This window comes from Hyalella azteca, unplaced genomic scaffold, assembly GCF_000764305.2.
Source record: "Hyalella azteca isolate HAZT.00-mixed unplaced genomic scaffold, Hazt_2.0.2 contig578, whole genome shotgun sequence".
NCBI classification, from domain to species: Eukaryota; Metazoa; Arthropoda; class Malacostraca; order Amphipoda; family Hyalellidae; genus Hyalella; species Hyalella azteca.
In genome coordinates this window covers 14,267-40,209 of record NW_025930923.1, presented here as the reverse complement: position 1 = coordinate 40,209, position 25,943 = coordinate 14,267, and the positions used below count along the sequence as shown (strand labels likewise).

The 25,943-nt window shown below is 37.4% G+C and overlaps 2 protein-coding genes across 3 annotated transcripts; one reads left to right on the top strand and one right to left on the bottom strand.

The window, feature by feature from the left end:
- The first annotated feature begins 1,983 nt into the window (after positions 1 to 1,983).
- LOC108668520 (RING finger protein 11) lies at positions 1,984 to 11,885 on the top strand. 2 transcript variants are annotated; one of them, XM_018155754.2, is made up of 3 exons: positions 1,984 to 2,262; positions 5,811 to 5,977; positions 6,400 to 11,885. In XM_018155754.2, exons 1-3 carry the CDS (start codon positions 2,122 to 2,124, stop codon positions 6,569 to 6,571), a joined length of 480 nt encoding a protein of 159 aa, XP_018011243.1. In that variant the 5' UTR covers positions 1,984 to 2,121; the 3' UTR covers positions 6,572 to 11,885. The 2 variants fall into 2 exon arrangements, with proteins under 2 accessions (XP_018011243.1, XP_018011242.1); XM_018155753.2 differs by lacking the exon at positions 1,984 to 2,262 and adding an exon at positions 3,007 to 4,355.
- Positions 11,886 to 12,090: 205 nt separating this feature from the next.
- On the bottom strand, positions 12,091 to 24,319 carry LOC108668518 (carotenoid isomerooxygenase). The gene is made up of 11 exons (XM_018155751.2): positions 24,037 to 24,319; positions 20,266 to 20,521; positions 19,171 to 19,315; positions 18,733 to 18,886; positions 17,493 to 17,698; positions 16,826 to 17,005; positions 16,207 to 16,308; positions 15,007 to 15,075; positions 14,652 to 14,762; positions 13,657 to 13,758; positions 12,091 to 12,920 (listed from the first exon to the last, which is right to left on the bottom strand). Exons 1-11 carry the CDS (start codon positions 24,110 to 24,112, stop codon positions 12,759 to 12,761), a joined length of 1,563 nt encoding a protein of 520 aa, XP_018011240.1. The 5' UTR covers positions 24,113 to 24,319; the 3' UTR covers positions 12,091 to 12,758.
- Between the last annotated feature and the right edge of the window lie 1,624 nt (positions 24,320 to 25,943).

Genomic DNA, 25,943 nt, shown 5'->3' with positions numbered 1-25,943 from the left:
AAATATCTACCGGTAAATCTTTAATAGTTCTGCAGGATCTATCTGACCTCAGTTAGCACTCCCTGTGTTTGCAACAAGTTAAACTCTTCAGCTTTATCTGACTCCAAAAGATCTCAGTGTAATAATTGGTCAGTGTTTAAGGATACAAAACTGATTCACATTAATTATTTCCTTCATTTCACTCAAATCTTCAAGCTCCCCTAAAGTTGGTAATCAAATTAATTATTGTTGCTTTTTATTTGCTATTGCGAAAATCTATTTTGAATCAAAAGAATAAACCTTGACAGTAAACAAGCTACAGAAATGTGTTGCACAAAAAAATTTAGAGATCACAAATAAATATTGGACTGCCAAAATATTTAACACAAATTAGACTCTACAAACTCCAAAAATTCAAACAAATGAAGTCGTACATCTACCTGCCAAGCCACAACCTTAGCTTTCTTGCCATTTTTCTAGTTATGAAAAATCTGCTAGATAAATTACCTACTATCTTAATACCAGCTAAAAGGCACAATCAGGCCACAAGATTGCAAATGTATTGAAAAGTATTAAATTTGGAGCTGCAAGATTTCAGTAATATGTAAAATTCTAATCCTCTACTGCACACTGTTCACAGTCTGCACTGGCCACTTGTCGATACAAATTTTAAAATACTGGTTAGAACTAGGGTTTGTATTGATTGAAAACCACATAATAATATAGAGTCTCAAAACTTAGCCAGAAATGTGTGGTTCAGTTTTGTTTATGGAATATTTTTTAATAAAATTATTATTGATCTGATATGCAGCATTTGGCAATTTTGTTGCCAAGACAAGGTTTTTAAGCCCAAAATCAATAGTCACTAGTATATGTAATATTCAAAATTTGTCACCAGAATTTATCACATAAACAAGCTTGATTTCTAAATAATCAAATAAAATACTTAAAAAAACTTTTTAAAAAACCACGTTTTTCTTGTGGATTAAAAAGTAGAAAATAAATTATGGTTCGCTCCAAAAAAACGTGTGTCGTGCAGATTTATGATTAAAGCGAAGAGCACACAACACTTAAATTTTGGAAATTTGATGGTGAACGTACAGCCCGACCCACGTTTTTTTTAGCGAACCATAATTTATTTTGTACTTTTTAGTCCACAAGAAAAATGTGTTTTTTTTAAAAAGTTTTTTTAAGTATTTTATTTTCTACTTTTTAGTCCACAAGAAAAACGATTAAGACTCGATTAAGTATGACTTGACGTACGTATCGATGATACGCAGCGTCAGCGCCTGCTCGTCTATAACGTGAGCGCCCGCACGTCATACTATATATATACTATATATATACTTTACTCAATTAAACTAATTTTGGTCTCTTATTACTAGTTTATATGATTGCATCTGAAATTGTTAGGCGAAAATAGCCTGCATGTCGAATTTCAGATCTCTAGAACAATCAGAAGTGGGCTAATTTTCGTTGTCAATGTTAACAACAAACAAACAAACAAACAAACAAACGCGAAGCTAAGCTAAGAAAAACGTGTTAAAATATATTCTTTTTATACATACTTGATAATTGAAAGAAAAGAGATTTTTTTGCTAATTTTTTTTGCTAAATCTGCCAACCCATCTGTATTACTAGTTTATGCACATGATAGTGGTTTTTGGGAGGATTTGGTCTTATTTGAGCAGTCTCAAAAAGTGGGAAAGTGTTTTAATGATGCACATAAATAGAAAAAATTTTTTAAAAGTGTGAACACTAAGTACCTGGATAGCTTAAATATGTATATACCACATTGCCACTGCAGCTAACATTGCTGAACTTGATTTTTTTACAGTTTTCATGACCAGCTAATACTGGTAGTATGAAAAATAATGAAATAATCCAAGGAATTGAGCTGGAAATTTTTTAATTCATTAACTTGTTTTTTAATAGATATAGGTATAAATTAAATCAGTCTGCACCATTGAAATTTTTTTGGTGATTTAATTTTCATTCAGAACCAGCTGTTTTTTTTTAAATGTATCTATTAGTCTAAAAAATATTTATGTGCTGACTTGGGAGAGATTTTCTTGACTTCTGCATCCTGCAATATCAGATGAGGATTAAGCTGGCAACTTTTTTATATGTAAAATCAGTGACATGGGTAATTGCTTGCAAGGAAATTCTTCTGATTACAATTCTTTGATTGGTGGAGAAAGCAATGCTGCTGAAGAAATGCAAGAAGCCCCAGAAGAGTCTGAAGAACTTCCTTCTTTGCCCGCAAGCACCATAGCTTCATTGGTCAGTAACAGCAATGTCGTGGTTAAATGCTTCATGTGTGTGTTGGTTTGCTTCCTTGTACTTGGCAATTAAGATAATAGAAATGTGTTATGTGATTTATGGGTGGATATTCAATTCTAATATTAAATTACCCTCATAGTAGGCTGTTGCAATACTATAAAAAGAAAGATTATATTGCAAATTTTGAAGAAGTGCTCACCTCAAATCTTATCAGCATTCAGTAATAATATTCATAAGGCTTAGTAATTCTTTAATCCTAATCATTCTCTCGACCATTAGGCTTTTAATAATTAATAATTTAATACCAGAAATTCCATTGCTGCTTCAGCAATTAGGAGAAAAGAGTTGTATAAATGCTGACTATTGTCAAAACATCTATATTCTTGAGCTAAAAATACATTTGTGTCCTTTAATAATCCCGATTTGTACCAATTATTAATCCAATCTAATTAATAATACAGTGCAAGCAATCTTTGAATGCTTGCACTGGATATTCCTGCATCAGTTGAAATTCACATTTGTCTGTGAACTTGATCAACATAAAATTAACTAAAATGATTTCAGCCATCCCAAATTGCTTTCAACAAATCTTAATTATCAATTATTTCACTTTAAGATGAGTCAAGAGCCAGTAGAACCACAGGTTTTGTTGCTTTACTGCTTTCATCTTATCTTGTGCTGGTTTGTGTGTTGCAGTAGATTTATTCATCCTTCATTAATCTAATAAGGGTTTCTCTTTTTCTACAGTTGAGATACATATACTTATAAAATAATTTTCATAATAATGAGCTTAAACTGTATTGCCTTGCTCATAGGATTTAGGTTTTATCTAACAATGCAATTACTTTGCCCTTGAATTGCCTGTATTTTGTTTGTGTGAAATGCTACCTCAATCTGCTGGCTCTCCAATGGATTGTGATGAGCCTGGTACCAATGAACAGTCCATGCCACCCGATATTTGTCTCAAGTCATCAATGAAATTCTCCCTAAATCATAGTCAGGACTTTGGCTCTCCTCCTTCTCCTCGCTCTTGCCCACCTCAACAAGAACAAGATGCATATTCCCTTATTAAAGAAAATATGGACATTGTGAAAGAAGATGCATTTGATCCTACATTCACCTCATCGGACCTTCTACAGTCAGCATGCATCAGTGATTGCAGTGATGTTCATGATCATGCTGATATAGCTGAAAGTCTCCCAGACTTGTGTGGTGGAGTGGATTCATCTCGAACTTGTTCAGTTACTTTGAAATCCTCTCCTGAAACTGAGGGAAATCTGCAAGCTTCTTCTAGCAGTTGTGATGGCATGATGATGCCTACAAGTGATTGTCAGCATGGAGCAAAACCTAAAATATTCAAGTATAGCAACTTGAACAAGCCTAAAAAGACTACTGGGAAAATTCAAAATAGTCCAATTATGATAGAATCATCTAAAGTTGTCATGGAGACTCAAAGAAGTGAATTTGCCAGTCCTGTGCATCCTAAGACTAGTTTATCTTTGCCACATAAAATCTGTGATTCTACTATAGAAGAAAAAGTTTCTAACTCTCATGCTGCTGTGGATAAACGAAATGAATTCCATAGTTTAGATAATGATATTGATATCAGTTCAATGAAATGTGATGATAAACAGACTCCTGATCTCACTTCTGGCTACACTCATTCCAATGAAACTGAAGACTTTGCAATGCCAGTAGATCTTCTTAAGAATGAAGAATCAGCTTCTTCTTTTTTAATCACAAGCAATGCCCCCAGTGATTGTGGGGATGACCATTCCTGTGTTCAAATTAATGATTTAGTGGATTCTGATGCCAAGGATGAAGATGGCATTCCCAGTCTAATGGAAGACTATTTGTTGTATGACAGTCACCCCATAAGTTTGGTTGCATGCGGTATCTGGGACTGTGATAGTCGCCAAACACAATCTGAGTGCAGTGATGGTGCTCGGAGTGGTCTGTTGCTGGTGAGCAACAACCTTCGCTCTGCCAGCCATCCCATGTTTTCTCGGTGGCCATGTGAGGCTTACATTCCATCTCACATGCTCATAGAAGTGGCATTCAACTCGCATGGGTCATCATTAGGAGTCTCAGCAGTACGTGTTTGCTTTTATTTCCATACTGATTTCATTTTCTTCATTGATGCTTGTGGTTGGTTTTGTTTTTCTTTTCATATATAATTTTGGTCTAATATTAGCTTTTAATTACTCTTTGTTTTTGTCTGGCAATAAAATAGTTATAATATAATCAGATTTACCATATACATTGGCATATACATTGGTGAAATGTGTATTTAAATGATTATTTTTTTTTGTTTTCAAAAATCATACATGCTTAGTGAATTTTTGCCATTCAATTTTTTGCTGCAAGAACTTGCCTCTCTTAAATTACTGTTAGTCTCATACTATAGCATTTTTGGTGCCTCATCAAAGCACTGTAATATTGCAGTTGAATTGTTTTAGTATATCAATGTACCAAAATGCCCTTTTCTATTATTACCATCATGTGCAAATGTTCCAATATTTAAATATCATGTGTTTTATTCCCATTCCTTTTTCACCCTTGAAAAAATAAGTGCCAATTATTCTTGAAATTTCACTTGACATTCTTTTCTCCTTCACATTGCCTATTCCTTCAGTTTGCTATCTTCATTCTTTCTATTTGTGTAAAGTGATTTTGTGTACTTTGTAAAATCAGCTCTGCGCTCAAGCTTGCACATTATTTCCTATGTTAACAGGTTTCCAGTTCACCTTCTCTCCACCTTTTTTTATTTGTTGTTTTCCCTGAATTAGTTTTGTGTTTTTTTTTTGATGGGCAGGGAGTTTATTCCCTTGTTTTGTAGCTATTATCATTAATGCTTCCTTTTGCATCTTTGTTTTTCCCTTCCTTTGCTGTGTTCCTCTAATTACATGTTTTCTCTTACCTCCTATTTTCTTGCAGTTTTTTGTTTCTTCCTCATAGATATCAATTTAGTCTTGTACAATTTTAATTTGAGATTTGATTACTGTTTTAAGACAGTTTTGCACATGTTGGGATGTATAATTATATATATTTATAAAGTTTTATGAGTTTTTAGGTTGCAAGAAATTATATCTGGGCTCTTGAAAGAGCAGAATTTTTGTGACTACCTGGCTTTTCATTTATATTTGATTGCTTGATCTACTTTAATGTATAGAAAAAATATTATTCAAAGAATGAAATTTCTAATTACATTTCTGAATTTTAATGAGCAAATAATAAACTAAGAAATGTTGGTTAGAAATTTAAACAGCTAAGAAATTGGAATAGAATGGTTGATATTATTTTTTGATCAATTTGAACCTTATAATTGAAAACCAGTGTCTTACAAAGAACTCTATTTGAGCAATTGCTCAGTTACATGTTTTTGTAGCCATTCAATTTCATAAAAAGATGACAGTCCCACAATGCATCAGTATTCTTGCTAATGAGGAAGAAAGGTAATGATGCATGAAATTTTAATTTGACCAATATAATTTGATCTCATTTGATAAGTTATCAGTTTATATTATAAATATGAAATATGTTTTCAGGAGGGTGGAAACCACCATATTTATGGCATAGCTCTGGGCACCTCGGCAGCTGCTGATGACTCAGAGGCACAGGCACGAGAGAATGAACAAATGAAGCTTGCTAAGCGCATGGGTCTCATCCACCACCTTCCCCAGGGCACGGTTGATGCTGGGACCAGCGTTAGAGAGTGAGCATTTATTCTGTAGGCATCTTACCCATTGTATCGACCTACTTAGCTTCCTTCTTACGAGAAATTAACCCAAATTGTTTTCAAAAAAGTGATTAGTGGTTAAAATATTTTTGAGGCTTCTTATTTTTGTAGAAAACATTTGCTGAACCAACCCTTTGAAGCTGATTGTGAATGAAATGAATACAAAAATTATTTGTATGAATTGGATCAAAAATGTGAAACGTAATTGCCTGAAATTATCTAGAGTTTACGTATAAAATCAGGTTTTTTATTTTATTGCCTATAAAGACCAAACATGAAATGAGGTTTGGTTTTTGATTTTCCAATGCTTTGAACATCTTGTGCAGCCACCATGTTTGCAGGAGCCTTCATGATCTAAATTTGACTGTCATATGCAACTGATGCGGGATGCTTTGCAGGTGCGTTATATGTATGATGGATCTGATTGAGGGCGAGAAGGTTCGCTACTTGCCCTGCATGCACGTGTACCACACGCATTGCATAGATGACTGGTTCCAGCGCTCCTTCACGTGCCCCTCGTGCCTAGAGCCTGTGGACGCGGCCCTCCTCAACACCTACAACACCACGTAGCCTGTGGACGCTGCACTTCTCAACACCTACAACACCACGTAGCCTGTGGACGCTGCACTTCTCAACACCTACAACACCACGTAGCTTGTGGACGCGGCCCTCCTCAACACCTACAACACCACATAGCTTATAGAAGCAATGTTCCTCAACACCTACAACACCACATAGCTTGTGGAAGCGATGATCCTCAACACCTACAACACCACATAGCTTGTGGAAGCGATGATCCTCAACACCTACGACACCACGTAGGTTGTGGAAGCTGCACTTCTCATCAATTACAACCCAATTCTGCCTGTGCTCAATACCTCCGAGACATTATAAATACGTATATTTTTCAAGAAATTGCCAAACTCGAGCTAATTTTGCTGACCTTCTCGATTGTTTACCATTTTTGTTCATCCCAAATCATAACACTGGCCACATAATTTTGGTGCATATGTCTACTGCCTTCAAAACTACATCTCTCATTCGTTTCTGTTTGTGTAATGAAATTTCTAAATAGCTCAAAAATTGAAAATTCCAGCCTATAAAGGTACAATTCCCCAATTACCTTACCTTCCAACATTCAGGACTGTTTTGCAAACAGCACTTTACCAATTTGACGCATAAAGTTCAGTTTCGATGCAAAGATAGTTGATTCTTGCTTTGATATCAGGTTTGAACGAGGCTCCTGTTAACTCCTGCAGAAGCTCTAGTACTGCCTGGATATGTAGCCCTGTTTGTAGACTTGGCAAATATGGCGTACATGCAAGTTGTTAAAGCGACCATTCTTGCTTATGTTCAGCCTTCCAATAAAGTTTTACACGGCCATGTTTTCATGACTGGGGAACTACACCCCTTGTTTAAAGCACTCCTGCGTCTTGGTGTTACAATTGGTACCCTGTATGAGCTGAGCTTCCGGAAATATTCACTACTCATTTTAAGATAAATGTTAAATACAACGCATGGATTACACGTTTCTAGAAACATCAATACAGCCTCTGTGTATTGTGTATGCCTCATCTCTGTTAAAATTTGTTTATGTGGTATTCCGAATCACCGCAATCTCGCCTTAGACTCGTGTATGTGCCACGCCGGCCTGGCAACCAAGATTTGCTACAGGATTTTCTTCAGTGCTGCGAATGAACTTCACTTCCACGTCTGCCAAATAACTTCGCTTAAGTGCTGCTCTCACGTTCTGAATTCTTTCTTTATTTGTATGCAAAAATCACATTCTGCTATTGAGTTGTCAAACGGTTTGACCTAACAATTTCTATGGATTAGTTTGTGAATGTCCATAATTATTTTCCTAGATCTGCGATAGATTTGACGTGACTCATGTCAACAAATTATTTCTCACAATGCTTTCTGTTTCAGTGTATTTCTTAGAACCCCATTTACTATTCATTTCTGGAATCGTTAACCCCAGAACCTTGTTTACTCAGAACCCCCAGTGTTACTATTAGATTTCCTCCATTAATGTGGACATGGATTTATTAAATTCATCACCTTAAATCATATTCGTTTGTCATAATCGAGTGGTGCGTTTGGAATGTCAGCCACTACCTGAATTCTCTGATGGATCTTTCTACAGTTTGTAGGACTTGTATTTAGATCTGTGTTGTGGTTTAGATCAATGATTTGTAGGCTCGTTTTCCTTTGAGCCATTTCCCTCTATGACTTTTAGACCTGCTTGACGCATGGCTATGCTAGCATTTCTCTTCTAGTGGTGAAATGCAAGTCTCCAGATCCTTCCAGTTTTCTTTTCCTCTCTATCTACTGACTGTAACTTTAGCTTACAGTTCTCTAGAAAACAATAGTATTGAGACGTTTAATGCATCCGCAGATAAAAGATTAATGTTCATGAAGCTTTTCGGTTGCAGCGGGCTGCACCAGACACAATATTAAATCCAATATTTTCTCTAATGAAGTTCATGGACCGAAAACAATTTTCTTATTTGCATCTTGTTGAAGGCCTTTGTGTGTGCTGCCGTTCGCATTTTAGTTTCTATTCTGTCTTCTATTAATGAAGCCCAAGGCATTTGGATAATGGAACCAAACTACATGGGTATTTTGATGTTACGGTATGTAATTAGCAAGCGAACATAGCCAGTTTAATACTTTTATTCCGTGTTTAGATTTCCTAACTCATAGTGCTCTTGCTACCGCAGTTAACTTCTTAGATACATCGTATTTGTTCGGTACAATTAATTTACATTCTGCCTGGATAATTATGTTATGGAATCGAGCTTGGCATCGCGACTGTGGCAAAAACTTCAAAATGTGATTTTCTTTTATTAATATAGATATATGTTCAAAGTGAGTATTTCCTTGGAAATTAACTAGTAAAACATGTTTAAATTGACACAATTTTCTTTTCTTCTAACAACACCACACCAACGTTGTTTTTGTACAATGTATGTCCTTCATTCTGTACTTATATATCTTGTATATAATAGCATTAAGGTGAAAATGGCTTGTACGGCTTCTTAGGATTTGTAGGATGTTTAGATGTTTCTAAACTTCTAGGCTTGAATTTCTTTCGTAGATGCCACCTTGGATTTCCTTTGCAATTTGAATGGAAGCTATACAGCTTTGGATTGTTTGCTTTTTTCTGATCTTTTTCAGAAAAATTTCCTGACAGTTTCCGACGTTTTACTTCTGGCATTATTTGCAGCCACGATTTGTTTTCAATGTTATTTGAAAAATTCTTCAAATAAAATCGTCCCTTTTCAAGGAAAACAAGTTTGATTAGTTACATCAGAATAATCTAGATTGATTTAAATTGTAAACGTTGTACACAAGTCCATGTCATCGGTCTGATGTATATGACAAAATGGAAGTCTTGCGACGACGCTGTTTTTTAGTCAGGTTCATGATGAAATTTTGTTTTTAAGTGCGTTTTGAATACTTGCAGTCCCTTCACCTGCTGCAAGTCGCTTTTGTAGTACTCGTGTTGACATTTTATTGAACACTTGAAGAAATGGTCGTGATTCCACTGCTTGTTAACGCATTATGGGGAACAAGCATCCTAGTGCACCGATTTCAGACCCTCTTCGGTAATCATATTGTTAATTTAAAAAATAACCTAGGCTTTTAGGTCACCACATCGTCATCAGGGTGCTACTCTCTCCTTAATTCGTCTATGTATAAGTTACGTTGCAATATTCTTGTTAAACTCTGAACGCTTTATTTTTAATATGTCTGAAGGGTTGGTGCGGTAAAGAAAAAATATTTATGAGCGAGGGAAGACCGTCTCGTGAGTCGTGATTGCTTTCGTTTGAATGGATGTAATGAATTTGATTTAATTGGAACGTTCAATGGTGTATGTAAAAATTAGGGCGTGAACGGGTAGATTTATCAGTATCAACAAGTGAAAATACAACAATATATTTTTTTATTACGCATAGATTCTGAAGTTTTTCATTACTAAAGTTATCTTCATAACAGATGTCTATACTTCTTTCTTTCCAATTCAAATGGATTGCATTCATTACTTAGGATTTTACTTGACTGGAAAAATTGTGTTGAGGTACGTATCTGTTGTTAACTGTTGCGCTGTCTTCAATTTCAGAAGTTTCCACTATAATCCATGTATGCTCGTTTTAATGCAGGGTGGTGGCAGTGTTGTTTCGCCAATTATCATGGTTTGTTTCTAGATTTGATTTTCGCAACCTTAACCACGATGGTTTTATTATTGTTCGTAGCACCGTATCAACTGTAGTCATTATTTATAGGCTACTAGTCATAACTGTGTCTCGTAGAGCTTCACGTTGAAGGCTTGGTTGTGGTCGTGAAAACGCGTGTATGCAAAGCGGAAAACTGGCAAGGTATTGCCACACTATTTGATCCCATTTAGAATCTCGCCCGAAGGAATAGGCTTTTTGAACAACCCGCCCTCCTTCTCACTCCTGTATTGATTTCATATTGAACTCAATACCATATCTGCGTTTGAAGTCTATATTCTGGGTGTTTCTTTTTTTCAGCAAAGTAGTTGTTGTTCAACTCTCCCGTGGGGATGGAATTTTGGCGACTTTCGCTATTGCTCACTGTGAATTTTTTTCATATTTCAAAGCCTTTTTGCACTTGTCTTGATAATTTTTATTTCTTATTTTATCTTTTGTCCTATCCGCACGCTATTTCAAGGGTTCTTTCCGATTATCTTGTTTTCTATTGATACTTTGGCTTCCTGGAAATTTTTCAGTTGTTGCTTTAAAGTTGTCGTAGTCACAACCGTCACTCGTGAATTTTGTTGTATTGATGCAGGTACTATTATTTTAATTGCAGATTTAGTTATGTGATGCGTGCTCACTTAATCACTTGTCGCTGTAGCATGTTGGACCAGTCAAGTTCATGTTAGAGTATATAATAAGTGAGAGTTATTGGCTATTTACGTTATCAATTGAGTTCCTAATTTGTTCTCGAATTATTTTAATAAGTAGAGTTTTTATAACTTTGTGCTGAGAACACTTTTCTGCTGCACTGTGTCAGCGCTCACTGCAGTGCTACAATATATCCTGTGTATCCGCTGCTATATCTACGATGGACAAGAGGTTTTTGAACGAGTCATAATACGAAGATGAACTCTTCCACTTGCCCTTCAGTTATACCTATCATAATTTCTCAAATTTATGAATCAGTGAATAATTTTGTACTAACAATAACAGTAATATTTTTCATTCCTCGACCTGTGAGCTGCAAAATACAAAGCCAACTTGGCAAATCGTTATAAACAGTCATGATTTATTAACGTTTGTCATGTATTCACACGTCATGTTTAACAGTTTTAATTGAAATTATATTATCTATCGTTTCAAGTTGCGTTCTTGCAACATTCGTGATGGTGGCTGTCGCTGATTTACAGTTTATAAGTCAGGAGGATTTTAATCTGTTGATTGTGATACATAGTTTACAGGACATTTGCTTCACTTATTTATATCTAATACAAGGAATGTTGGGTCAGTTGGGTCTGCCTTGTAGGCTGATTGGTTTTGCTCTGTTTAGTTTGTCTGATATGTCCGAGGATTAGAAAGAAATCATTCCAACTAAATTAAATCTTTGACGTCACACGACCATGCGATGGAAATATATCTCATTTCTTGAATAGTTCATTTACTCTTTTCTCTGCTGACGATAAATAATTTTTTCAAGTGATCTTTTTGTGTAGATGCAAAGTGTAAATGTTGACGATCGTTAAGGCGATCAACGACGATCACGTTCTCTTGCAAACACCTAAATAAAGTAAAAATTTTATTACGAGCTACGTGCTGCTCGAGACAGGCTGGTTCTGTTCGCATGTTCTTAATATCCTCTGCAATATGATCTGCTACACTTTGTGTCTTTCATTTGCCCTTTTTGATCTTAAAAAATCTGAATTTTGGTTATTTTTCAAACACTTCTCTGCTAGATTCTTGAATTGCTGATAAATGTGCGACTCGTTAACGAACCTTTGCGACATTTAGAGATTTCTCATTTTATTCTTATTGCAGACTGACGAGAGATTCTAAAATTTATGCATTTTTAAATTATTTCCACTTTGTAAACTACAGCCGTCATCAACACAATACAGACGATTGAACGATCAGACTCGTCTTCGAAAGTTGCCACTAGATGAGCAGAGTATTGCAAGGCAGTAATAACACTACGTTAAGGTGTTAATTATGCGCAACAATTCTAAAAGCTTTCCTATAGTAAAACTTTAATGAATCTTTTCGTCTAGGTAGAGGTAATCAATCCCGAAGATGAATTCCTACAATGATGACAAAATCATTGGGAATCTCCGTTAGATCAACGAAGGTCAAGTAGTCAATTTGTCTTGCACAAGCTTCATGTATTGATAGCATTAGATATTATTTAAATGTCTGTCGAGAGCGACGACGATGATCCTAGGTATCAATGATTACAGAAGTGATGACAACTATACGTAGACTGTACCAGTAGTTCAGCATTTTAATTTTATACACGATCTGTTCATTAAAATGTCTCTCCTAATATTTCACACTGATAGTTAACTTTATCTCATAAGATTTAAAACGGATGGTTCCTTCATCTCCAATCATTGATAATACGAACGATCAGGAATTTTTACCAGTGAACTTTTAGACAGTAACAAAATTATTCTTCAACATGTTATTTTGCCAAGTTAGTCGTTTTGGTAATAAAGTCGACTAAAAATCATAAGTTTGTGTGCACATCACGACGCAACTCAAGGCATGTAGACGGCATGAAGAGCTCTGGGTGCGTCGGTGGCGAGCGTGAAGGAGGCGGACGCTATGTCGCTGAGGTCGGCAGCGCTGAGCAGCCACAGCGACACCCGCCGGCGCTCAGCGTGCACGCAGTGCACCAGCAGCACACCGTCGTCCTCAGCCTGCCATACCGAGGAATGCATTGAATATTTTACATTTAATTATTATGTACTACTTTTTGTCATGGAATTTATTGGATACTAAAAATACCACGCAGTGCACCAGCGGCACACCGTCGTCCTCAGCCTGCCATGCCGAGGAATGCATGGAATATTTTACATTTAATTTTTATTAATTATTATTCAAAACTTTTTATGACGGAATTTATTGAATACTAAAAATACCACGCAGTGCACCAGCAGCACGCCACCGTCCTCGGCTTTCCACGTAACCGTTGAATGACAAGTTTAAGAAAGTAATTTTCTATAAATAATACGCAAATTGATATTTGCGAATGTTGAGCGTAATAAGTTATGGTTGACGCCGCAAATTATTTTGGAAGAGGTTATTCAGATATGTGAAGTCTCAGATGTTTGGAAACTTTCTTTGTCTTTGCACGATTGATTTAATCCATAGAATATTTTGCAATTTTTTGACAATTCACCGCAGCTCCTGAGCGTGAGACTCACCGTAGCTCCTGAGCGTGAGACTCACCGTAGCTCCTGAGCGTGAGACTCACCGTAGCCCCTGAGCGTGAGACTCACCGTAGCTCCTGACCGTGAGACTCACCGTAGCTCCTGACCGTGAGACTCACCGTAGCTCCTGATTGAGCGTGAGACGCACCGTAGCTCCTGACCGTGGGACTCACCGTAGCTCCTGAGCGTGAGACGCACCGTAGCTCCTGACCGTGGGACTCACCGTAGCTCCAGGTCGAGGAGCGAACGCAATACTGGCGGCGTAGACGTCGTCTGGCGCGTCCCACCGCGTTACTTCGGCGGTCCTGACATTCACTTTCCCCACCTGCGGAAATATTTCCGGAAATGAAGACATGCAAACAAAAAAAAACTTTCAAATTAAAATAAATAAAAAACAGCCGCAACAAAATTCTGGTCGCATTCTTAGCCTTGCATCGGTAATTGATCAAATTTAGATAATGATCATAGAGACCATCCGATCACCATGGGAATGTTGCATCTACGGACTTGTGAAAGAAGATATTATCCAAGTTACGTTCGAGAAAATAAACCTCAATTGCACCAAGAATATTTCCCCCCCAAAAATTGGTGCAATATTATATAGTGAACAGAATTTAATGCTATATAGGTTTAAACACAAAACTATAGATTATTAAGAAGCAATATGTTCAATTTAGAGCTTGAAAAATGCTCCAAAGCTTTAGATCATATTAAATAAAAATAATGACTAAGATGGCATACACGAATTTAGTAGAGAATGTTACACAAAAAAGTTTAACTTCCTTTCATTGCTGTCGAAAGCAAAGTATCAGCGTGAACTTCACCGTGACTGCGAGGTAATTTTGCCCTTCACATATAGTGCAGGATAACAAATTATTGCGACAGGAAGGTAATACCGTGCGTTCAAGTATATCAGCCCGTTTGCGAAATTGTCAAAGGATATTACGGTCCAATCTACAACCACACTTGTCTACATCTAATCTACATACTAGACTTTTATATACAGCAATTGACCGTCATTCTTTCAACGTTGCAGCGTATAAATATGCATAAGTTTCTGTTGCTCCAACAGCAATTGCACAATTTTACTGCAATTTATTATTACTTCAACAGCCCCGAGTCAACAGCGATTGCACTTAATGTCATTCACAATGAAATAAAAGAATCAAATAATTAAACATAATTTCGACAATTTTATAGTAAAAGTGCACCACTCACTGAGGCCTTATTGGACGTCATGTCTCCCGAGATGCCATAGAAGAAGTTGTAAGGCTTGCGCTCCATCGCAGGGTTCACCACAGGGTTTTCGTAAGCGACATCGGACAATTTCTGGTACATAAATTTAACATCGTGAAAACTTCATGGAATTACGAAACTATTGTTTTAGCACATATTGAGGATTTACATATTTTGATTTATGTGAATATTATCAGAAAAAAACCGAGGGTGTGTGAACGGCACTAAAAAGTAATAATAAGCAGTAATGTTAAAAACATGCACGTTTTCTTGTAATTAATTTCTGTAATATGAGCTTTCTACAAGTTTTTGGTCAATGGTCACTTCAATATGATACCTGAGACGTGAGGAAGATCGTTCCATCTTTTTGCCTGTGGGCTGTGGCTTGCGCTCCTGGAAGTTTGACCTGAAAAAGATATGAAAAAAAATTTGACACATAAAATAAAGCTCACACGAGGTCCGTTTCGTCTGAAAAAAAAAGAGATAATTTTCGATTGGCATCGAAGTACAGTACAGGACTAGGCTTAGAAATAACCTGTGATCATTTTGCCGTAAATAGAACTTTATTCCAAACAATAATTGATGTATCATCTTAAATTTAAACTAATATCTGACACATGCGAATGAAACCAGCACATGAAATTAGAACCAAAGTACGTATGTTATATAAGCAGACACTTTAATCTATCAACATAATGTAAAGATTTTCAAGAATAAGGTTAGAGCCTCGTCAATTCTTAATACAATTCTTATTGCAAGTAAATCTTACATTATTTCTTCACCAATAATGCTCACTAAACTCACCCTCAATATTAAAATCGAATAGGTCATATAACTAGAAAAGAATTGGTCAATGGAAGACAGTTCATGTAAAATTAAGTGATATTGAAAAATTCAAAACGCTATAGAGACCAATTAAGCATTCATAAGTAATGGTTGTGATAAATTCTAGAAAAATCTTTTAGATATTCTAGTGTAACTGGCAAAAATTTCATAAAACTCATCAAAGGACAAGAGGCAATCGTATTCGTGAAAATGAAATGGATCTGTGAATTCTGTACAGTGGAGGTCCCAGTCCTATATTACATTACCAGGCTCTGTACATTGGAGGCCCCAGTCCTCCATTACATTACCAGGCTCTGTACAGTGGAGGTCCGAGTCCTCCATTACGTTATCAGGCTCTGTACAGTGGAGGTCCCAGTCCTCCATTACATTACCAGGCTCTGTACAGTGGAGGTCCGAGTCCTCCATTACGTTATCAGGCTCTGTACAGTGGAGGTCCCAGTCTCATTACCAGGCTCTGTACAGTGGAGGTCCCAGTCCTCCATTACATTACCAGGCTCTGTACAGTGGAGGTCCCATCCCTCTATTACGTTACTATGTTTGCCAAGAATTAAGAAAACGTCGTAAATTCACTATATCTTCAATGTAAACGTTTCAATTAAAATATAAAGTGAATTGAATTGACGTTTTCTTTGTGTTTAAATTAGTGGTGAACTAGAGGATAAAGCCGAGTATAGATATAAGTAATCGATACCAGGTTTTCTTCGGGTGCCGCCTTGACGCTTTCGTTGAGCGGTACAACGTAGCGCCGAATGCAGCCGCTGTCGACCTCTCCTGCCAGAGCGCTACCTTTGGTCTGCGTGGTCAAGCACAAGGCGGCGGTTAGTGAAAAATCACTCGTATATATTATATGCTAGAAGATTACCCCGGCGTTGTCCGAGTTATAGATAATCCTAGCGATTTTTTAATGACAAATCCAGTGTTGTTCTGTATCCGTTAATAATAATGTCAATATATAATACTTGTACAATGGCCCGTTCAAACCCACATTCAAAATAGAACCTAAAACATTCATATGATTTTCGTTTCAAAATATGAAAAATGTAATTTGCGTATTTTGCGTTAATTTTTTATGTATAAAAATCCAAACAAAATCGTACGCATTCAGGGAAAAGTTGCCGCACGATTAACTGCTAATAAAGTTGAATAATCAAATCAGGGGCAAGAACCTTCTTGTTGACAGATTTCAATCATACCAACTAAACTACCAATGCAAAAACGTATTATCACACAAATATTTTCCATGTGCGCACGAAATATTTGGCGTTTCTACTAGAAATGAAACTGAGTCTGATTATAATGTCGCATCTCACCCTTAAGTTCTCCAACTTGAACTGATGCAGCAGCGAAGGAGTCTCGAAAGTCGTGACGTCGAACACCAAATGGTCAGCTTCTTCATAGCAGTTAGCGATGTGCATGTAGAAGAACGACTCGCTCTTCACCTTCAGTTTGAGCTCTTTTCCCGTCTCCAGGGACAGAATACGGTATTTCACCTGTAGATATATAATTCTTGAGATTGAAAATAAAAAATTTTCCGTGTATGCATTTTTGCCAAAAAAATTCAAAAGCATGCCGTCTACAATAATTTAAAGAAAAATGGCAGAGGCAACAGTTGGAATGTCATCATTGCAGCATATTTTATATCAATCTATAACCATCTACTGCATAATTAACTCCTTAAACGCAAGTGGAAAGCTACATTTGTGATGCCCAATTTATGATGAATACATTTATGATGCCCAAACACGCAATTTTCAACTTTTCATTAAATAAATAATTTTAGTGAGAACTTTATTGAGCATGTCTCGAAGAAACGGAATACCTATTTTTCCTTAAGCCATTCCATGCCTTTGATGTGCGGCTTATCCTTGATAGTCCTTTTATGATGAACAATCGGAGCTACATTGTGTTTTTAAATTTTTATTAAATGGATAATTTTACTAAGCACTTTACTGATCATGCGTCGATGAACAGGATTACCTGTTTATCCTTAAGCCACTCCATGCCCTCGATGAGCGGCTTGTCCTTGATGGTGTTGGCGACCATGGCAGTGACGTCGACAGTGAGCGGCTGTTCGGGCAGCAGCGCGTAGTGTTCCGTCAGACCGAAGGTGTGCATGTGGCAAGGGTTGAGCTTCCAGCGCGTCTCGCACGATGCAAGCTTCACCGGCTTCGCAAATACAGAGTCTGGCATCCGTAAAAATTATTGTGAAATTATCTAGGATCATCATGATTATTTAGTTATACGGGTACATTAGACGTTTAATCTAAGCTCATTTTGGAGGTCGATTTGAGGTATAAGCTTCATGGTAGGAGAGAGAACGAATTGTTTTTCAGTGGGTTTTACTGAATTTAGAATTTTGCAATAAAAAAATGGCCACATCGATATCAAATCAACTGGATACATCCATAGTTTGTGGCGAAGTAAGATTATTTGCTAAAAAATGTATTCGAACAATTTGCATTGTGAAGTCTGTTAAAATTAGATAACATGAACCATCTCAACGTGATAGTCAATGCATGGGTAAATGAAGGGCCCTGAAATTGGATACGCTTCTAGAAGTTGACCTAATTTAGAACATTTGGCTTGATCATCTGTTACAATACAAGTTTTTAAACACAAACAGCATTGATGGTGGTAAATGTATCAGAATATAAAGGGTCTAATTCGTGCAAGAGAAAAGTATTTACAAGAGTTATTTAAGTGTATTCTATGCCTTCAGGAGCTTTAGTTTCACCAAACTAGGAATTCATACATACATTGATAGTGATGTAATATTTCCAACTTATTTCAAATGCCCATTGGCATGCAAGTACCAATGAGTCATGACACTCAAGTTTTGAAAACTAATCAATTAGAATTTCGACCGAAATTAGACACAAACGAACAATAAATAGTGTAGATGGAATAAAAATGTGCAAGCAAATCAGGCAGGCCTTCGAGAGACACGTGGGAGGGACTTGTTTCAAGGCTGTCTTTCTCATGGATCTAAAAAATTCAAGATTTTAGTTTGCACTTTCTTACGCAATTAACGAAGACTTGAAATATATGAAGACTTGCAGGCACATCACATTGTCTCCAGCAGATCACCTGGAATAACTTCAAAGTCTTTTGGCTGTCTCTCGAACGCACATCGAAGAAATTATTGATTTTAGTTTAAGATTTCTTATGCAATTAATTAAGACTTGAAATGAAAAGAAAACACGCATGCACATCACACCTGCTCCAGCAGGGCACGTGGGAGGGAACTTGACGACCTCGTAGCGGGGGCCGAGCGGCCCGACGGCGCTATGAACGTTCACGGTGGCGCCGTCCGCTAGGGTCACGGGGTGCGGACACTGAGAGTTCAGGTTCAGTAACTTGTGCAGGTTCACCTGGTCGGGTAAGAAGAACGTATAGGATTGGAGACTCAGTCGAAAACTCAAGAATTGAAGTTGTTTACTGTTATGTACATTTAATCAGAAAATGTTCACAGTTGTCTCACACTTTGCCGTTAGCTCAAATTTTACGAGTCATGTCTCAACCATATTTATTTTTAGAGCCTAATTTAACGAAAACGATGCAGTTCAAAATTTTTCCTTACAGTTCTTGAGCACAGTACCCTAATTACATTCGTGTTGAAAAAAGACTATCTGGATTACCAGCATCTGCCAAGCACCTTTTCCCCAGTCTCGAGAGTGTCAAGGTCGATGCGGTGCAGGAACGGTGCTTCAGTTGTCGCGTAGTATGCACCACCGAAGCGCGCCAGCGTCACGGGAGGATTGTCTGAGAACATCTTGTCGAACTGGAACTTTGAGCCAAGCCTGAACAAATGGTCCAGATAGTACCGGCATGAGATTAGGTTATGTAGGATACCGAGTTACCCGTTTGTAAAAGCTCTTAAGGTCGAACAAATTAGTGATTTGCACAAAAAATTGATAAAAATTTGGCCTTGAAATTCGATAAAAATGTAAAAGTCGACACCCATTCGTCCGGACCACATGTTATGGAAAATCTTTGAACGTCAGTGTAGTCAGCGATTAGCAGGAAATTTACGCATGGTGTTTTACTTAGCTCTACTCCGCGTTTTCACTCAACCACACTAAATTCAGCACAAAGGAGTCAGAACATAGACATCATGCGTAATCGTGTGCGGGAAGATAAGGGAAAAGCCTGAAGCGAATCGAACTTACACTTGGGTATGAAATCATAATCTTTATGAAAATGGCACTAGTGTGTAGTGTCCGAGATCATACTGTCCAATGTGACTCACCTTAGTCGACAGTCTTGTTTTCCTTGATACAAAGGCCGCCCTTCCAGAACTGCTATTTGATAATCGAGGCTTTACTAAGCATGTAAAGCTCTACCTGGCCTATCCAAGGTTTGTATTTTTTATTCGAGATCATCTCCATAATTTATAACGTGCGTATCATAAATATAATTTTTCTCATACAAAATAGAAAAATTTGAGATTGCTTATAAATGACGGAAACGCTGTTTGTAGACATATATCACGGTCTATAGTAGTCTTTAGCAGAATAATTTTATTATTCTGATTAATCCTTCACCAAGCAATTCAGATTTATAAGCAGAAATGGCTCCAAGCAATTGAAGCAAAAAGCAAGTTTCAGAGTTTCGAAAATTATTTAGTAAGGCCGGCACTCTTAAACGATTCGATGGACTACCAAATCATAGCTGCAGCTCAGTTATCGCATAGGCCTAATAGCCTAGGACTGTAGGTTCCACTATTATATCCTAGCATTCGAATCCTTACTTGGACAGGAATCCTTTGGTCACTGAACACCCCCTGGTTCCGAATTCTGATACGACAATCTGTTGATGTTCAGTGTTGGTGGTGTACGCGAATGACTTGATGAACTTGCTGGTGTAAGTCATGCCGGTCTCTGAAATGGTGAACTTCTGCAACATGGCGGAGCCGTCAAACACGTGCTTGAACTCATGGTCTCCGTATTTCATGAGGCCGGGACCGTTGCAGACCAAGCTGCCCCGCAGCCATGAGGGGATAGTACCTGCAGTAATTACATGCATGCTAATAAATTACGTAGCTAAAATGAGAAGAAAGTGATGTTGTTTGTAAATAGAATCGAGGACGGACGATATTTTCTACTAGGTAGAGGAAGAAAATTAACTAGCAAAAAATATTTACACAAGATATGCACGCATGACAAAAATATTAACAACTTAGGACCTAACATCCACAGTTTTCACTTTCCTTCTTATAGAACGCATACTATTCAACACCGACGACAAACGCAAGACTAATTAAATTCGCTTACTGACGCTTAGTCGATTTTGTGGGAGCGCAGCCCTACACCACAAATTTAGCTCGTAAACAAGCCCTGACGCCAACGCCTACCCTATAATGCAATAACTAAACTCAGCTCACACCCAAGAAGTTGTAGGTAACTGAGTCATCTCCCCACACCAACTTTAAGCAACACCTACCTCACTCCACAGCCTGCTGAATCAAATAGTCAATTATTGTCAACAGGTCCTACTCCACAGAATTTTACCCATACTTTCACTTCTTACACACGCCGTAAGCCTTACTGGCCGCAGCCCGATTTTATCAGTAAGCCAAGGTCACGTCAAACTCTCTAATACAAAAATGGATTACCTGTTCAATAATTATTATAACATTAAAATTTTGCATTCGCTCGAGGAGCCAAAACCAGTGCCATCCGGGGAGAAAACCTAATCTGCGACTACATGTCCTCCTCTGACGACACTTTTTAATTCTAACCACGTCTAACCACCCTAACCTTTACCATGTACAAGGTGATTCCCGGAAAGTTCCTGACTTGAAAGCTCAATTAAAAAAAGAATTAGTAAAGATATCAATCCTATATAAACTTAATTGAAAAATATATTACCTGAATTTTTGTATAATTTAGTTTTTAAAATGACATCGGACAAATGACGGCTCCAATTGTCAATTCATTCAGTTACCGTAGTCGAGTTCCGTTCAAATCGCTGACGCATATTGACGGGTATTTTGGCGAAGCCTTGGCGTAATTTGTTCTTCAAATGACGTAGGGTCCTTGGACAGTCATTGTAAACAATTGATTAAAGATAACCCCATAAAGAATCACACAGAGCCAAATCAGGGGATCGGGCTTGCCAAAGAAGGTCCACCGTCACTCCTGAAGGAAGTATACGGAATGCTCGTCCACTAGTGGCGACAATGAAACGGGATTAGAATAAAGTATGCCTCGAGAGTAAACGCACGCATCTCACTTTCCCAAGACGTAGTTCAACTAACTAAACGGGACAAAAAACTTCATGACCTTGCCTTTCATATGAAATACTCTTCGCCTTTTTTCTAAAACATCTGGCAGCTTAGCGCGAAACAAGAAAAAAAAACAGGAAGTTTTCGCGAATCGTCCTGTATAGTCGGAAATTACACAATATTCTAATTGCCTGGCGAGCGAGTTGTGAATAGGTTTAAGAACAGATATTTAAAGAAGTATCGCGACTGGAATCCTTTTCTTATTTGATCAAGATTTCATTTTCTACAGCCATTTATATTAGATCATATGAAAATAGAGCGGATGAAAGACTACACATTTCTTAATGCTCAGTTTTGCCCTGAGATTACCTTTACAATTCTCGCTTTGAGCTTTTCATTTTCCAGGCGCGTGCAAATGCTCGCTGAAAATAGTTCATTTTCAGTCAGAAATAACACAGTGAATTGACACGCACAGTTATTCTCTTTGCATTACTAAAATGTATTGATTGTGAAATTTTATTGCTATATAATCGGTAATTATTGGAACAGAGATTCTCATTTAACAAGCTAGGGATGTGAAAGTTAATGTGTCGTTAGATATACAAGTGTCGAAGTGTGTACTCGGGTATTTCGTATATTAAAAATATTAATTTAAGGTTGCAGAAGCGACAGACCAATAAAAGATAACCTAGAGAGACAATCGAGAAATAAAAGAGCGGAAATTAATTAATCCTCTTAACTTGCATGTAAGCCACTCACGGCAGGTTACCCCAGCGATGACTTACAATTTGAATAAATTGATATGAACAAAAGAGAATCGTTGAGACATTCATGCGGAACAAAGGCGTAACGTCGACGCTGCAGGATAACTGAGCACAAGCGACATCATCACTCGTCTGCAAGTCGGAAGTGCTGCAATAGATTGGGCGCCTTCAGGCACTCTTGAGTGCTGTCAAAATACACATGCATGCAAAAGAAGCACGTGGAAACATGTGGATATTGTGAGCCGAGCAACTTATGAGCCAGAGAATTACTAGCTGCATATTCAAAGCAAGGAATCGCGGTATCAAAACCAAGAGAGAGTTTGCAGGGATGGCAAATCATTGACACTTACTGATGGCTGACTACAACGTATTTGAGGTTGAGAAACTCCGTATCAAGCACATACATACCATATGCTGGTGTAAAACGTGTTTCTGTGATTGTAAATCAAAACGCCCACAGAAGGGAGAGGTGAACGAATCTGAATTTGAGTAGATACTATGTATCAAGCAATTACAATGCAGATGTGAGGAATGAAGACGTCTAAACAAAGTTTAGAGTCTAAAATGGACATTCTTCGGGCAAATGTTTGGATTTCATAGCTAATGTGGTGAATTTTGACCCATTAACTTGGAAAGCGTAGTGGTATGGATGAATTCTGCTCAGTAATAAGTAACGCGAGCGATTGAGTGATAGATTTGACGTCTGATTTCTTTTTATTATATGAACCACGAGCTTTCAACAGCGTTTACTCCTCTGAGGTCATTAATTCTTCAAGGCATAGGCCAGTGGTTCCCAAACTTTTTCAGGCTGGCGCCCCCTTTGGCTCCCCAGTACGTGAATCATTAACGACCCCCCTTTTGGGAGTTGTATGGCGATACGGGCCGAAATTCGCAGTGATCAAAGAATTTCTTCAAAGCTACTGAACAGATTCGAACGGAATTTTGAATATAAATTCCTATCTACCAAACGGGGATTTTTAGCTCGTGAAAATTTTTTCGAGTCGGCGTCGTGTTCTGCATGTGTTTGTATACAAATCGTCAAACTTACGCTTCTGACTTCGACTTCGCGGACTGCCGCTCCCTTACTGCCCCTTTCTTCCTCACCGCCCCCTCAGGTCTTTCCACCGCCCCCAGGGGGGCGATATCGCCCACTTTGGGAACCACTGGTGTAAGCAAATGGTGTAGGCAAACATTTTTAATAGTGCTAACGTGGCTATAGTAAATTTTTAGTTATTTCTGTTCTGTATAATTGAATTGAATTAATAATTTGATGTTCAGTGATTCCAATCAATGGAGAGAAAATCTTCAATCAATGGCTAAGATGAGACCATTTTTAAACAATGACTTATAATGGAAAAACTGAAATCAACGGCTAAGGAGTGACCAACTTTAATCAATGACAAAGAAGAGACAAACTACTATCCTAGGCTAAGTCCCGAATCAAACTTAGATTAATGGCTAAGAACAGATCAAATTAGCAAAATCTAATTGTCGTCAATCATCATCAATGTAGAGGTACTAGTTAAATTACCTGTTAAAGTCCCCGTCAAAGGTTGACTTTGTTCCGCATTGCAATTCCGATCCCAGGTTCCAAAGTCGTAAGGCATTGCGTATATTTTATGACAATATTATAATTCAAGACAAGACGATTCAAGTCGAAAGGAGACGAACGCCTGGGAACAATCTTCCTTATCGATGTGGGTACAAACTGTCGATCGTGAGCTGAACGAGCGGCCGAGAAGTCGACACTCGAGTCACTGACACTCGTGACGATGGAGACCAGCAAACGCACCTGGTGGGTTGGGGTAAATGACTGGCTGTATCCTTGTCGTTAAGTGAAGACTGATTCATTGTTGCGCAATAATATATTTTTTCTTATTGAGTTACTGTTATCAATAGGAGACTTTTTTATCTACACAGATGGCAGAGCAGCAATTGGAAAAGGGAAATTGACAGCTGCAAGAGATTTCGTACTTGCCACGAACTCATATTGTGTGGGAGATAACTGAATTTGAATACTTACTTTTAGATTATCTTTATCATTTTTAGATTCGAAAATTTATGTTAACTTACATGTTTAACTAATGATAATCCTTACCTTCTCCATTAACCAACTTCTTATTAACTCGAAATGAGATTCGGAGTATGGAGCAATCAGAACAAAAAAATTAGATCAGTACTCACTGCAGCGATTGACAGAGAGCGCATTGTCTCTCCGTCCATCCGTCACGGACGGACGGACGGACATGATGAGCCCAATAGCGCCTTTTTTCCATAAATGAGAAAATGCGATAAAAAGATAGTAATTTATTTAAATTAAATAATTTCTCTCATGATAATATCTGTGTGAATGTACAAATCTTTCAATTGAATTTAATCTATTTTGGCGTCTAAACGAAAGATTAGTTATTACTTACGCAACAATTCTGTTTCTGATTTTTTCAAATTTGCTCAATTATTCTCATCTCAGGACATTCGATGGGGCTAAATAATTCACCGCTTTGTGATAAGGTTCAATGAACTGCTTCATTCACTCCTGTATACTCGTGGGCAGCAGTACGTTTACATGACGTGGAACGATTAACATGCTTCGTATCAATCACTTCCACATTGATACGGCTATAATGAACAGCATGTTCATATAAAGTACGAAATTTAATATTTGCTATAACAAGCTATACAGTATAGTGTCGGATCAATGAAGTTAACATCCAAAAACGAACAACGATAATGGTAGTGCGTAGTTACTCAATTTATTATTGCGCACGATGTGTTCTAGATTGACGAATCTAGATAGAATCTAGATTGACGAAGGCATATGTCTGCATGAAAATTTTCACATTAACACTGAGTTAATATTATTCGCATTAATGAATACTCACAAAATAGGGCCATTTTAGATAAAGTATATGCTGTATATCAAACAGAAACGCTGCACTTTGCGCGAGTCCCATGATAAGANAATCAGTAACTCGGCAAAGGTTGTGCACAACAAAATAAAACCATTAGTTATACACGAGAAAAATGTGGCGCAAAATCAAGAACAATGGGAACAGTTAGGACGGCGGAAAACTTCATGAGATACGTAAACATTTAAAGTAGCTGCTTTTGAGAGATGCGCCTCTGTCTTATATAAACAGAGTAAGCTCTACTTCTTCGTTGGAATTTTAAAGTAGCCAGGTTGGGAAGTTTTCCCAACAGTTTATTTATCCAACTCAGGTTTTTTTAGGAACTTTAATCATCACTTCTTGTAAAATAAGCATTTGCTTCATCTAATGATTTAAGTTAACTTATCAGTTATCAGAAATTTCCAAACTGTTGAATTAAGATATTTTGGCAAAGTTAATGTTAATGTTATTTCAGCCCCAAAAATATTTATGTCACCGGAATTTAAAAGTAACAAAGTATACAACATAACTGAACAATAGATTTAATTAT